Below are 13,463 nucleotides of genomic sequence, written 5' to 3'. Positions count from 1 at the left end.
ACAAGATTGCAAAACCCCCACCCTCGTGTAACAAAAGGCAATCAGTAACACATTACTTGCAAAACTGCAGATGCATTCAGGAATCTCCCCTAGTTTAAGGCTGTTGAGAAGGTGCTGGTCAAAGGTGGAGAGGAAAGCAAGCCACATACAAAGGCAACCAACTGTGCACCTTTTGTACTGAATCATCAAGGTGGACCTTTATCACGAAGAGCATCGTGGCGTGTGTTTGGAGCAAGCCCAGCCCTGCAAGCAGCGCAGCCTCAGCCAACAGATGATACGCAGTCAGGAGAGAGGCTCTGTTTATTTGCAGGGTAATTCTACCAGCTCTGTGTCTAATGGGGTAAACATTACTGTGCATCTAAAAGGCAAACTGTGCTTCCAGCGCTCACCCAGCTTCAGTTCCTCCGCACATCTTTCTCTTCTGGTTGAGAATAAAACATTGCATGTTTTGAAAGCCAAAGCTTCTTTCCATGGGTGAAATCTGCCTCAAGCCAGCAGTAACGTCCACCTCGAGCACCCACTGAGTCCTTCATGTGAACCCGCTAAACCTTGCTCCTCCCCAGGGTCACAAGGCCACAGTCCCCACGGGTTTGCGCAGCTCTGCTCATCCTGAGGGATGCTCATGCTGCTGCTCTGTGGTCCAGCAGCAGCAGGAGGGATTTTGGTGGATGTGTCTCCAAGGCTGGTGCAGGAGAGGTCAGAGTGGGGAGCTGGCAGCCTGGTGGGAGCCCTGTGCTAGTGTCCTCCTGCCTCCAGCAGCTGGGAAGCATAGAGAGCTAGTGTGTGATGGAGGAACTGGTACTGCTCGCTTGTCTGGATCATCCCGCCTCTGCAAGGGAAAGGAAGGTCCTACTGACACCTCACCGAAACCCACAACCCCATCCCCTGCTCCCTGCTCCCGGGGCACAAATATTCCTGCTTCACCCATCATGTCCAGGTACCTCTGAAACAGGTGCCAGAGCTGCCCAAAGAGCATTGCTGGGCTGTTCAAAATGCAGATTAGGAGCCGCTTTGGCTCTAATTTTTACCAATACCTCTTGAAAAGTGACAAAATTGAGTGTTTCTGGATTTAGTGGCTGAGCTGGAAGGGGTGGACTGGCTGCCTGGTTCAGAGCTGCTCTTCTCTCCCTCATGTCCTCAGGTGCCCAGAGCTATAACAGCCCTGACAGCAAAACCAGCTGAGCACTGGGGAATCATCTGCTGTCAGTACATCTGCATCTTTCAGCAATCCTTCTGATTCCCATCAAAAATTGTCCCCATGCCCTGTCACGATGCCCTTCCCCACATCCCTCCTCTCAAGCTTAGCACCCAGCAGGACCCTCCAGGGAGTCTGCTCTGAAAACCCACCTGTCTATGCGCAGATGGCACACGATTCCCAGGATATCCACCTCCCCCTTGTCCTTCAGCTGTTGGCACCCGATCCTGGTAGCGATAAAGCAGCCTGTCCGGCCGATGCCTGCACTGCGGGACAGACATAGCTGTGCTGAGCACCAACAATATCCACTGCCTGGACCTTAATCTGCCCGAGCTGGATGTACTCCTGAATTGTTTTGCTGCCATAATTACTTCCTAGAGGGATGCTGGGGTTCCGGTCCCAGCTACCAGAACAACTTTCTTAGCCAGGCACCGAAAGACATGGGTTGGTGTCACTCTGCCATGGCAAGAAGGTCTGGCCACGTTGCATGTCCCAGATGAGGCTGCTCTGGAAGTGCAAAACCAGTCTGTGCACCCCACCCCTCTGCAGCACAGGGGTCTCTTCACCTCCCCCCCAGCTGTGCTCTAACCCCTGGCACCGAGCAGTTTGCACTGGGGCAGGCCAGCCTGCAGCACTGCATGCTGAGTGTGTTGCACGGGGACAGCCAGGTGCTCTGCTCCCCTGCCCCCAAATTCACTCAGCAATGAGAGAATATATGCAGAGTCCACCTCCTCCAGGAGGGCTGCCCTGATAAACAGCTTCACAGCCAAGTCACAGGCCATGCTTAGTGGCAGAAGAATCAGGAGCCCGAGCTGTTGTGGATCTGCCATGGCGGCTGGGTCCTGACCCTGCAGAACTCTCCTGCTCCCACCCCGCTGTCCACAGACCCAGGTGCAAACCAGATACGGGGCGGTAAGCACCATGCTAATGCCACCATCCTGATGCCAGGACAGGAGCTGCTGGTTGCACAACTCTGCTATGGGCTTACTGTGCCCTGGAATTTCTGCACCACAGCGGGACCAGCACATGAGCATTCACATGTGGGATTTTCCCCTCCAGCATTTGCAGACTAACCCCAAGGTAAAGAACACACAGGTGCTCAGGTGAGGGAAAAGCTTTTACCTGCAGTGCACGATGATGGGCCCTGGTCTGGCTGCAGCCTGCAGAGTCTCCTCTACCTTGGACACCAAGTGGAGCAGGGGCTTGGCTGACTCAGGTGTCTGCTGGTCCGGCCAGGAAGGGAAGAGGATGTGTTTGACCTGGCGGCATTCACCTTCAAGCTTTTCCAGCACAGAAGAAAGAGAAATCAGGATGTGGGAACATGGACTCACTGGGCTGGGCCAAACACAGGCATGGAGTCCAGATCAGACAGAAGTCGGGCAGCCTGCACCTATCTCATTTATTCTCCTCCTCAATCCCTTCTGAGCCTCTGCCAGACACCCACTAGAGATCCCTGGAACAGGGACACTGCCAAGTATCCCATCCCAGAAGATGGGAACAGATGCAGAGTGTCCCAGTGCTGTCCCCACAGTCCAGGCAAAGCCAGCAAGACACTTTTGGCTAATGTCAGCCCAGGGTGACTAATGAAAGCCCACAGGGCAGAGCCCAATACCACAGTGCAAACAGAATTGGGCTAGTAGAGGAGCTCTCCCCAACTGATTCCCTCTTCTGTGCCCCCCAGGGCTGTCTTGCTCCCTCTCAGCCTCCTTGGGCAGACAGGAGCTCAGCAGAACCCTCCTCTGGCAGGGGGCTCATAAGACCCAGCTCTCCAAGCCATGAACCCCTGCTCTCCTCTCACACAGTGTTGCCATCCCACTAGAGAGCCCAGGAGTGTCAGGGGCACTGCCAGGCCCTGCTGAGCTCCCCCTCTGACCCCAGGATGGAGCTCAAACCCACCTGGATGGAGAGATCCCGTATCACGTACTCCACACAGTCGCTCACCCCTTGCACATGGATGGTGAAGCGACCATAGGTGCCCTCCTTCTCGGGCCAGTAGTGGACACATTTCTGAAAGAACAAGGCAGGGTTTGTGGCTGTGGAAATGCTCAAGGCACCTACTGGATGTCTGAGCTATGCTTTGCTCGGTGCCCTTGGGAATAGGCATTACCTGGGGAGGTGTGGAGGAGTGGTGAAAATGGATGTGGAGTGATACAGAGAGGAAACTAAGGAAGGGACAGATCCCTCTCTCCACATCTGCTTCCCTGCACCCTCTCCCATGACATAATGGCTTTCAGACTCAGGTCTGCACAGCTCTCCCCAGCCCCCCAGAAGCTGTGCCGGGGCCAGTCCATGTCCTGCCAGACCCAGGAGGACCCAGATGCTGGTGGAGGGCACAGGGATGCTGTGTCAGCTAGGGAGAGAAGGGAGGAGGGATATGGCCAGGAAAGAGAGAGTGAGTTGCCCCAGGCTGGTGCTGCTTGGATGGGGAGCCAGGGTGGCTGCCATGCAGGGTACAATGCTGTTGGGTCACATCCCTCCTGGATCCACCGGCTGATTGCTCCCAGCCCAGAGGAGAGCTTCTCAGGGCTGGAGGAAAACTGCTGACTGCTGCTTCTGCTCCCTCTCCCAGGAGTTGCCCTAATCTCTTTATCCTATTATCCAGCTGGCAAAGCATGGCCAGAGCATGAGAGGCCACGTGAGGAGGAGAGGCTTTGATGGATGGCACCAAGGCTGCAGCCCTGGGGCTCTCCTCCTCCAAGTGTGCTCAATTGGGGGTACCGTCTGAGAGCAAAGCAGAGAGAGCAAGCGGGTGGTCAGACCCCACCTTTGATCTCGCATAACCCTTTGCTGTTGTTATTACCCTACCCCACCCTTTGCTCCTAGCTAGGTTGCTGTGCCTGCGCCTGGGGAGGGGCAATGGTACCTCTTTGCGCTCCTGGAGCTTGGTTATCATGATGATGAGGGGTGTCTCCTCCTGCCACACCATCTCCCAGAAGTCAGTCACGGTGTTCAGCATTGGTCCCTGGGTGGCAATGTACTCTCGGGGCTGCCCCGCATAGCCCTGCTGAACACACGGTCCATCAGTGACACTGTGGGGAGCCTGTATCCAGGCCACACCAGCTCTTGTGGTGATTGTCTTTCTTTACAGGTGGGACACTGAGCCACACAGGCTATTTCCTATTAAACCTGTCCTTGAGGTGCTTATATAGACCGGATCAGGAACTTCCAGACATCCCCTCCATCCTCCTGGTCCCACCAGCCAGGAGCAAACCCCTAGAGCAAGCCATGTGCACCCAAGCTCCTTGCAAACATCCCCAGGTTATTGGTATGACAATAGCCAGCACGATGGACGCCTTGGCAAGGCAGAGCTCATGCACTGAGGGCACTTCTTACAAGAGGCATTTCCCCAAGGACAGGCAGAAGTCATCAAGCCCTGCTCTGGCTGGGACCTGGGACAGTCCCACCAGTCCTGCCTCCCTGGCAGGCTCGGGAGGGGATGTGGCAGTCCCAGCAGTGGGAAGGCTGGGCCTGTGGACACTGGAAGGGTGGTTGGCATAGGCCCCTGTGCTGCCTCTGCCCCAGGTTGTGCTTCACAGCTCCAAGAATCCTCTGCCTCCATGGTCACTTTCTCCCCCAGTATAAAATTGTCAAGAAGCTTGGAGGTGCTCTGAGTCCTGTTCAGCTCCTGCTTCACAGCATGACCTCATGGGCAGTGCTGCTGGCCAACAGAGGGGAGCAAGCAGGAGCTGGAGGGCAGGCACAGGCAGAGGTGTGGAAAAGCCTCCTCCAAGGCTCCAGCTGGAGATGCAATTTGGCAATACAGCAAGGAGTCAGGGACCTGGCTGTGGATGCCGCAAGGATGCCAGGGGAGGCACCCACAGTGCTCACACCCTTTGGAAAAGCAAGTACAGGGCACTCCGAGCAGAGATTTATGGTTTTGTCAAAAGAGATCTCAGTTTAAAATGCACCCAAACCCCTGTGATTTAATCCAGATCTTTCCAGCAATCCTGCTAACAGCTTCATCCCACAAGAAGGTGCACTGGCCCAGCCAAGGGGCAGGAACATTTTCAGGAACATTTTGTATATCCCTTTTCTCATGCCTCAAGAATGTCTTTTTTTTTTCCCTAGGAAACATGTTTTCCATTCAGAAGGAGACTTGCAGAAAGATCTGGGGGAATTCCCCACCACCTGCTTCTCAAGCTCAAAAACATTTCATGGATACAGTCAGCAGGAAAAGTATTCAATCCCAGGTAGGGGCTGATGTGATCAAATACCTGCAGAATTCTTCCAGACTTGCCATGCCTCCCAAGCATGCCAGAAGCAGGCTGAGTTGCTAATTTGCTGATGTGCCCACAAATTCCTGCACTGTGACACCCTTGGAGAGGAAGGGGTCAAGAAAATACCAGCTCCACACAGGGACGTGCGGGCACCCATGTGCACAGGTGTGTGAGATAGGGATCATCGGTGGTTTTGCATTTTTGTTAGCACTCCTGTGAGACAGAGAGGACGCCACATGCTCATGTACACCCTGAGGCATGTGTCAGGGTCATGGTGTCACCTGATGCGAAGCTGCATGCTGCCAGGCTGCTTCAGTAAGACTACTCTAAAAGTAGTTCTCTGCTGCCCATGTTCAAACCCTGATTTGGACCAGCAAGCCTCCCAACAGTTTTAGGCATGGTGGTCCTGCATCTGAAGTCAGACTTTGACCCTCACCGCAGTATGCTGGCAGCTCTTTGGATCACACCCATGATCACCATCAGAAAAATAAATGCTAATAAATGCAGGGGTCTGTCCATCATACCAGAGGGCACTTTTGTGAGCTACTTCTCTGACTTCCACATTCCCACTCTCTCTTCGCTGGCTGACACAAGAACCTGTTTTAGGGTGATACTTGGTTCAGCACAAGTGAGACTGCAGCCTCAAGGGAGTCATTTGCACAGGAGGATGATTAGCATAAATACGGCTGCTTGTGGGTCTGGGGATTTCTCAGTCTCTGGAAAGGGACCCCATTGGGTGTCAGAGATAAGCCATGCCCTCCTTTTCATTCGTTTTCTTATTGGGAAATTGCAGCAAACCCCCTAAGTGGAGAGGAAATTTCTGGATGTGTAAGGGTTGAACAGGACGGGGCTGCAAAGCTCTGTTGGCACAGCTTGCCGCCTGTGGCCTTGCCAGACAACAGACTAGTGCATGAGGAAGGGACAGAGGAGCCGCTGCGAGGGAGCCCATAGAGGTGCTCAATCCACTCGAGCAGTGGGAGCTGAGAGCAGCCACCTCATGAGACTTTCACACCAAAAGGGACAGTGTGTCTGCCCTGCACAGATGGAGCCATGTGTGTCCAGCTCAGAATGGGGTGGCAAGTTCAGAGTGCTACCCCAGGGCAGTCACAGGACAGTGGGTGATAGTCAGTGCCCAACATGGGGGTCCCAGAGTGGCACCTGCAGCACCAAGGAGTTTGCAGCCTGATGCCTTGTGAGGCTGCAGGACCTGGGAGACCACCCCATTCTCCAACCAGGCAGGACACTCACCGTGATGTAGTTGGCATTTATGTAGCTGTTCTCCTCCTGGTTCCCTGCCCTCCTGAGACAGACCCGGCTCTCAGGATCTGAAAGATACGGCAGGTATTACCCCAGGGACAGTCTTTTAGAGCCTGACCCTGCCAATCCTCCCTGCCTCAGATCCAGAGGCTGGAGGCTGAGTCCTCCAGCTCCATGCCATGCTCAGAGCTGTCTGCACCTTCCCTCAGGCCCCTTCTTTCCCCACTTCACCCTCACTACCATGGCAGAGTACAGACAGTCACGCCCAAACCTGCCTGTACCACAGTGAGCATGTGGGGTAACTGACTTGTCAGGTAACGACCCACCAGGGCCTTCCCACAGTGCCTAACTAGAGCCCAGATGAATCGTCCTATAACGTGCCCAGCCTTTACACCCCCAGCGAGATGCCCTTGGGACAGGGAGCAACCCAGACTGGGCTGTCATGTGCTGCACACCCTGGGAATACACCCCGAGGAGTAGTTCCCCATGTACCACCCCGTAACACCCCTTGCAACACAGCAACCAGCTCCTGCAACATGGGGAGCAGGAACAAGCACAGCAGGAACACCAAGAGCACCCAAGAGTGCCCACCCCAGTGCTAGGGCTGCTCTGAGTCACCTCTCTCCCATGCACACACACCCACACCCCCACACACACACTCATACACACCCTGCACATGGCACCTGGACAAATGTGAGGCAAAAGGATGCAGTGGCACATACTGGGGAGGATGGTTTTGTATCTGTCCTTGGAGGCACGTCCAGGGATCTCCAGCTCCTCTGGACTGACGAAGTTGGGTGGGATTTTCTGCAGAGGGAGAGAACAACTATGAGGAAACCCCCATTGCTGGTGCTTGTGTCCCCTCACCGTGGCAGAGCTGGTCCCCGAGGCAATGAGAACCTGACCCAGGGACCTAGCAGCATCACCAGAGACATGTCCTGTCCTTACCCCAGGTGTGGTGGGACACCTTCCAGAGATGTCACGCTGGGAGAAGAGCTTGGCATGGGAGGGCAGGACGGGCTTTCCAGGGACACAAATGGGACTCGTGTGCACTCCCGGGACTGGACAGACAGGGATTACCCAGGGCATCCCTCACCTCTGTCTGCCCACATCACCCTCCCTCCCACGAGTGCTGTGAGGCTCGGAGCCTCCCTCGGAGATGTGCAGCCCTGCCAGACCCACCCACCACCAGCCCCTGTTCTCCCTCATGCGAGGAGGGAGAGGGGAAGGGAACGTCACACCGAAAACTCCTCCTGGAGCTGTGTCAGGCTCTGCGCCTGCTGCTGGAGCTCCTCTAAAGTCAGCACATGGCTGGATGTTCTCAGGAACTTCAGCGTGATGTCCCGCGGCGTGCAGATGGGCTGGATGGGCTCCACACTCCCTAGTGAGCTCATGTCCAGCATCAGCGACACATTGGAGCCCCTCCTGCAAGGAAAAAGGTTCCCTGGCTGACCCACTGCCACCCCGGGACAGGGGGACAGCCCATCCTGCCATATCATCGGTTAAAACCATCCCACACCGAGCAAAAGCCAGGAAGAGAATAACAGGGGATGACAAAAGGGGCCAGGTAGAGACCACAGAAGATGGGGGAGTTGAGGAACAAGGAACTAGCTGGTCATTTTGCCTTTTTGCTGGAAAACCCCCAAAGGAAAATGTCTAGATTTGGCCCGGGCTGGACTGAGGGGTTCAGGGCTCCCTCCACTCTCAGATCTGGCAAAAGGCTGACAGGGATGGGCTGGGGAAAGGAAGTTTGGGGTAGCCTAAGCCCTGGGGATGAGCAATGCCATGGGTACCCCCTGTCTGAGCTGAGACAGGCAGTGCAGGGTTTGGGCTGCAGGCACCGTCCAGCCATGCTCACCTCTCCTGAAGACGCACGTGCTTCTTGGCAGAGGGACTGGGTTTGTCTGTCTTGTCCATGTCTGTCCCAGCTGCCTGGGCTGTCAGGCTGCCGTTGTGAACGCTGGAGCACACCAAGCAGGCTTGTACCATGCTGCGACAGCCACGAAGCCCTTGTCCTGAAGCACAGGGAGTGGACACGGGTGGCCCTCAGCTCCCACAGAGTCAAGGAGCCATTAGAGGAGAAGCAGCTGGAAAACAAAAGGCAGATCTGAGAGTTACTATGAGGCTGGGTGGATCCCCCAACAGATGGTCTCTAAGCAAGGGACAGATTTTAAGTCTTCAGCTGCCCAGGAACCAGGACCCCCAGCCCCTGCATAGGGGCCCACAAACAGGCAGCATAAGGCAACCTCCCAGCACATTCATCCTCCGGAATGCCTGCAGCACTGCAGCCCACACAGGCACCCACTGGTGACCCTGGGCATGGCACCGATGGCCACCTGCTTGCACCAAGCAGAGGACATCCACACTCTGTGTTGGTGGAGCATGGTCTGGTTTAGGAGGAGACCAAGATGCTCTCTGCCTCCATGGTTAACATGTGTTCCCAGCCCTTCCTGGCATGCCTGCTTCAGCCTGGGAATGAGGTGGGGAGGAGTGAGAACTGGGACCTGCATGAGCACAGCAGCATTCAGCAGCTGAGACAAGGTGGGCTGTGGGCACCTCAAGGAGCCTGGCCAGCTCCTGCTGTTGGCAGACACTGGGCCAGACAACCTCAGCGGCCTCATGGCTCTGGCGAGGGAGGGATGACCCTGGGACAGCCTCCTCCATCCTGCAAGTCTCAGCAACCGTCAAGAGGAAACTGCTTTATCTGGGTGGTTGAGCAAGAGGCGATGGGGTAGTCCATCTGGAGGAGGGTGCCATGAGTCCACCACCACCAGCCCCGTGACAGCTCCTGGCAGGGAGGGAGAGATGCAGGTGATGCTGGTTCACCTCTAGGCAGAGGTCCTCATGGTGCAGGCTGTACTCTGGGATTGTGAGGCTCCTTCTCATCCCCAGCTCCCTCTGTGAGGAGGAGATGGACCCGAAGGGACAGGGGATGGTGTGGATTTGGAGCTCTTGGTGGGCAAAGAGTGGGATGTCAGGTACCCCATCAGGTCAGGGAGGTCCTGCAGAGACCTGGGTCCACGCTGTGCCTGTGCCGTTTGGGAACACGGCTACAGCAGGAGCTGTTCCCCATGACTCCCTGATGCCCAGCATTATTTCTGGGGATGGCAATGCCACCACTGCCATGCACACCATCCCCACACCCCATGTAGAGTGACCTGGGGGGCCTGTGTTGCCAGGGTTTCCCCCAGCCAGGCAGGGCAAGAGCAGCAGGAGCCACAGCACCATGAGAGATCCTGACCAGAGACAGCAGCAGGCTCCAATCCCAGAAGCCATCCCTTGCACACTGGCCAAGAAACATCTGGGGGATGCCCTGGCCAAGCCCCTGGCAGGCAGAAGGGCCCTGGGAAGAGTCCCTGCTGGCACTTCCAGGAAGAGCGTCCCCATCACCCTGCCCAGCATCCCAGCCCTGCCCGAGGCTGCCCAGCAGCGAGCACATGCCCACCACCCATGGGCACCAGGGTCCAGCCCTGCCGGGCAGGGATCCCCTCTCCAGTGGGCAGCATGGGAGGGCCGGGGGGTTGCCTACCTGCTGCCCCACGGCGTGGGCTCCGTTGGTCCCGGCACAGGCCCGCAGGCGCCGCGCGTGTCGGTCTAACCCCACGGTTTGAAAGTGTTCAGGAAGCTGCTTATCAAAGGAGCTGCTGCCTCTGCTGCTTCCTCTCCCTCCTTCTCCCCCACCCTGCCTGCCGCCCACACACATACCGGCCACATCGCTGCAGCTCAGCTCCGCTGGGCTGCCTGCAGCCCCAGCACTTCTCCCCACCAGCAAGCCCCTGTCCTGCGCCTGCAGGCACAGATCTGCCTCCTCCAAAATTCTGGGGTGCCTCCACAGGGATCTCCACCAGGGCCGGTGGGGTGTGCTTGGTGTCCTCTGTGACCAGCCGTGGCCAGTGCTGGTGCCAGCCCATGGGCCACGGAGGCACAGGCGAGACCTGGCCATGGGGCTGGGGCCAGCAGCAGGAGGGTTGAGGTGGGATGCTCCACGCTGTGCAGTGGGGGACACCAGACCACACCCGCCCCACAGGGAGCCAGGGTGAGTCCTCCCATCCCTGCCACCCTGGCCGTATCCCCTGGCCCGGCTGCACACCAGCCATTGCCCATACGGCTGAGGGGCGAGCCAGGGCCCGCTGCCTCCTGACCTCAGTGCCCAGCTGTGCACAGGGTGGCCCTTATGCCACCCATCAACCCCCTAACTGCTGTCCCTGTGCGGGCCATCTGCCACCTGTCTGCCCCCAGCATCATCCCTGGGCACCTCGGGGGACGGTGTATGAGTCCCCTCTCCCCAACAGGGCAGGGAAGGGGCTGTATTTGGGGAGGAAGGTCCCTGGAGGGTCTGGCTCAGGTAGGACAGGTCTGCCCTTGGGGCACCGCACATCCTTCCTGCCGATGCCCGCTGCTGCCTGCCACAGCCCTACCGCCTTCCTGTTTGTTATTGCCTGGGCTCTGCGCAGAGACACTGCACCGCGCTTCCTTCCTCTTCTGCCCCCACCCGCTACGCTGCAGCAGCTCCTGCTGCGTCCCCACCAGCCACCACAAACCCCGCATCCCAAATGCCTTCTCCCCACCCCTGCCAGGCCGCTGGCTCCTTCTGGCTTCCCCAGGAACCCCCCTACCCCAGGCCACCTCCAGCCCAGCTCGTTGTGATGACCAGGTCCCTCCCTGGGATGTGCAGTGCTGCGACTACCAGTCACCATGCCGGAGAGGTGCGTGCCTGTGCACACCGGTGTGTTTGCAGGAATGTGTGTGCAAGGGGGTGCCAGAACAACATCTGCACTGGTGGCCCGTGGGAGACCCTGTCAGTGCCACCTTTTAAGCAAAAACTGGGAGATCAGTGAGGCCAAGCTCCAGAGCAAAGTACTGGGCTTGGCCAGCAGCAGAGCAAAGGCACCATCATCTCTGTCTTATGAGCAGATCCCAGGGTGCCACAGCCTCTGCAGACCTGGACCGTACTCTATAACAGGCCTGAGGATGGACTGAGGAATTGCTCCTCGTCCTACGTGGGATGAAAGAACTCAGCTCTAAGAACCTACAGACAACCCCACCACAAACAATCCCAGCACTGCCCTTCCCTCCCACCCTCTGTTTTCTGACTCAGAGGACCATCAGTGAAGTACTTAACAAGGTGGCTGTATACACTTGCCCTCAGTAGGGACCAGAGTAAACAAAGAGGGTTCTTTCCTGAAGTATCAGCCTGTCAGACAATGCATAAACTTCCTTCCTCAGCAAGGCTGAGGCTGGGACTGTATCTGCCCTCTTGGTGTAATGGGGACCCTTCCCATCTGGTTGGCTTTGAGCTCAAGGGGTCCTGAGGATGTAGCCAAGATGCAAACCCCTGGGACTGCCCTTCCCATCTTTTGCTGGCCCAACCCTGCACAGACCTGCTGCTTCCTTGTCGCTCTGCTCCACTGGCCCTGGGACAAGCAAGGGACAAGCTCAGCATGGCAGTGGGGCAGATCCCATGGAGCTGCCAGTACATGTGAGCCATTGAACATGTGTCAATGACATCCGTGCACCCTCTCTCACTCCCAACCTGCCCAACTGCCAGGTGCCTGTGACAGCTGGACCCCCACAGACCTTGTAGGGCTCAGGGAGCATCCACAAAACCCATCAGCACCCAAAGGTGCAGAGAAATGGATGTCCAATCCCCAGAGGCGGCCTGTCCAGAGGCCTTCGGGGTACCCAGGAGGCACCACAGGCACATCCTGCTCCTCTGCATAGAGCACAGTGGGCAGGAGACCAGAGGGCAGCGCTGGCCTTTGGGAGCTGGATTTTGGCCCTGTTTTCCCCAAAGGGAATGGGAACCTTTCACCAAAACATGATTTTATCCAAGAAACAAGCTCAAGCTTCAAAAGTGGTGTGGAAAAAAAAGTTTATAAAGGCCAAGAGCTCCCTGTGTGCTGTGCATTTTAGTGATTTGTTGCCCAGCATGATTTAAGAGATTCGATAGCCATTTCAAAGGGTTTGAGATCCCCTCAGCAGTAAGTCCCTTCCTCCTCCCTCCAGGTTCTGCCTTGGTCATGAAACCCTGAAAGCTGCAGAGAAAGCTGCAGATGCACTCCCTTTGCAAAATTACCTTGTTTGGTTGCCCTGGGACCTGGTCACTCCTTTGCCTCAGTGAGACCATGCACAGGGCTAAAAGGAGGAAACTGAGATACTGAGATGCAGCATATCCTCTGCCTCTGAAACAACACAACATCAAGATACTCATGCTCAGGGAAGTACTCCAGAAAACCCTACAGCCATTTCCCTCTGCCACTGATGGACCTCCCCATGCCACTTGCTCAGCTCTACTAGCCATGTGCCAGCTGGGACCAAGAAGGACACTCAGGACACTCAGGACAAGTGGGAACTTCACTGGGAACTGCACCTGACCCCCTCTGGCTCTTCCTTATTCAGAAAACACTCATGGAGACTCATGGACCATGGGGACTCATCCAGAATGGAGGGAATGCAGGAGTGAAGCAGAGATGGGGTGCAGGGTTGTGCCATGGCCCAGGCTCCCAGGGGCAGGACAATCTGCATTGCTGAGACCTCCTGACCCCTACACACATCTGATGGTCCATGAGTGGGCCTCAGCATACTCGCACGCATCCAGCATGGCTACTCTTCCTCCCCTCTGCAGAAGCACCAACAGGCTGAGACATGACAACAGAAGAGCAGGGGGAGACAGAGCATGGGAGGCCACAGCCCAGTAGGTACCCAGAGCATGAAAGACAAGGTGATGGTGGAAAGCGAGGCATAAGCTGGTGGAGACAGAGTGGATGTGAGGAAGACCAGGAGCAGATGGAACA

At 56.7% G+C, this 13,463-nt stretch overlaps 1 protein-coding gene across 2 annotated transcripts; it reads right to left on the bottom strand.

Annotated features, from left to right (window-relative positions):
- On the bottom strand, nt 1-10,283 carry PTPN7 (protein tyrosine phosphatase, non-receptor type 7). Of its 2 annotated transcripts, none has more exons than XM_026864459.1 (10): nt 10,199-10,283; nt 8,528-8,756; nt 7,911-8,094; nt 7,392-7,476; nt 6,661-6,737; nt 4,059-4,196; nt 3,092-3,202; nt 2,318-2,475; nt 1,348-1,461; nt 1-829 (listed from the first exon to the last, which is right to left on the bottom strand). In XM_026864459.1, the coding sequence occupies exons 2-10, from the start codon at nt 8,656-8,658 to the stop codon at nt 736-738; spliced, it is 1,092 nt and encodes a 363-aa protein (XP_026720260.1). In that variant the 5' UTR covers nt 8,659-8,756; nt 10,199-10,283; the 3' UTR covers nt 1-735. The 2 variants fall into 2 exon arrangements, with proteins under 2 accessions (XP_026720260.1, XP_026720258.1); XM_026864457.1 differs by having other exon boundaries at nt 1,348-1,456.
- Between the last annotated feature and the right edge of the window lie 3,180 nt (nt 10,284-13,463).

The sequence above is a fragment of the Athene cunicularia genome (genome assembly GCF_003259725.1).
Source record: "Athene cunicularia isolate RWA chromosome 26 unlocalized genomic scaffold, athCun1 chr26_part2, whole genome shotgun sequence".
NCBI lineage: Eukaryota > Metazoa > Chordata > Aves > Strigiformes > Strigidae > Athene > Athene cunicularia.
The sequence above is the reverse complement of the archived record's forward strand: the minus strand, read 5'-3'. Positions and strand labels throughout refer to the sequence as shown.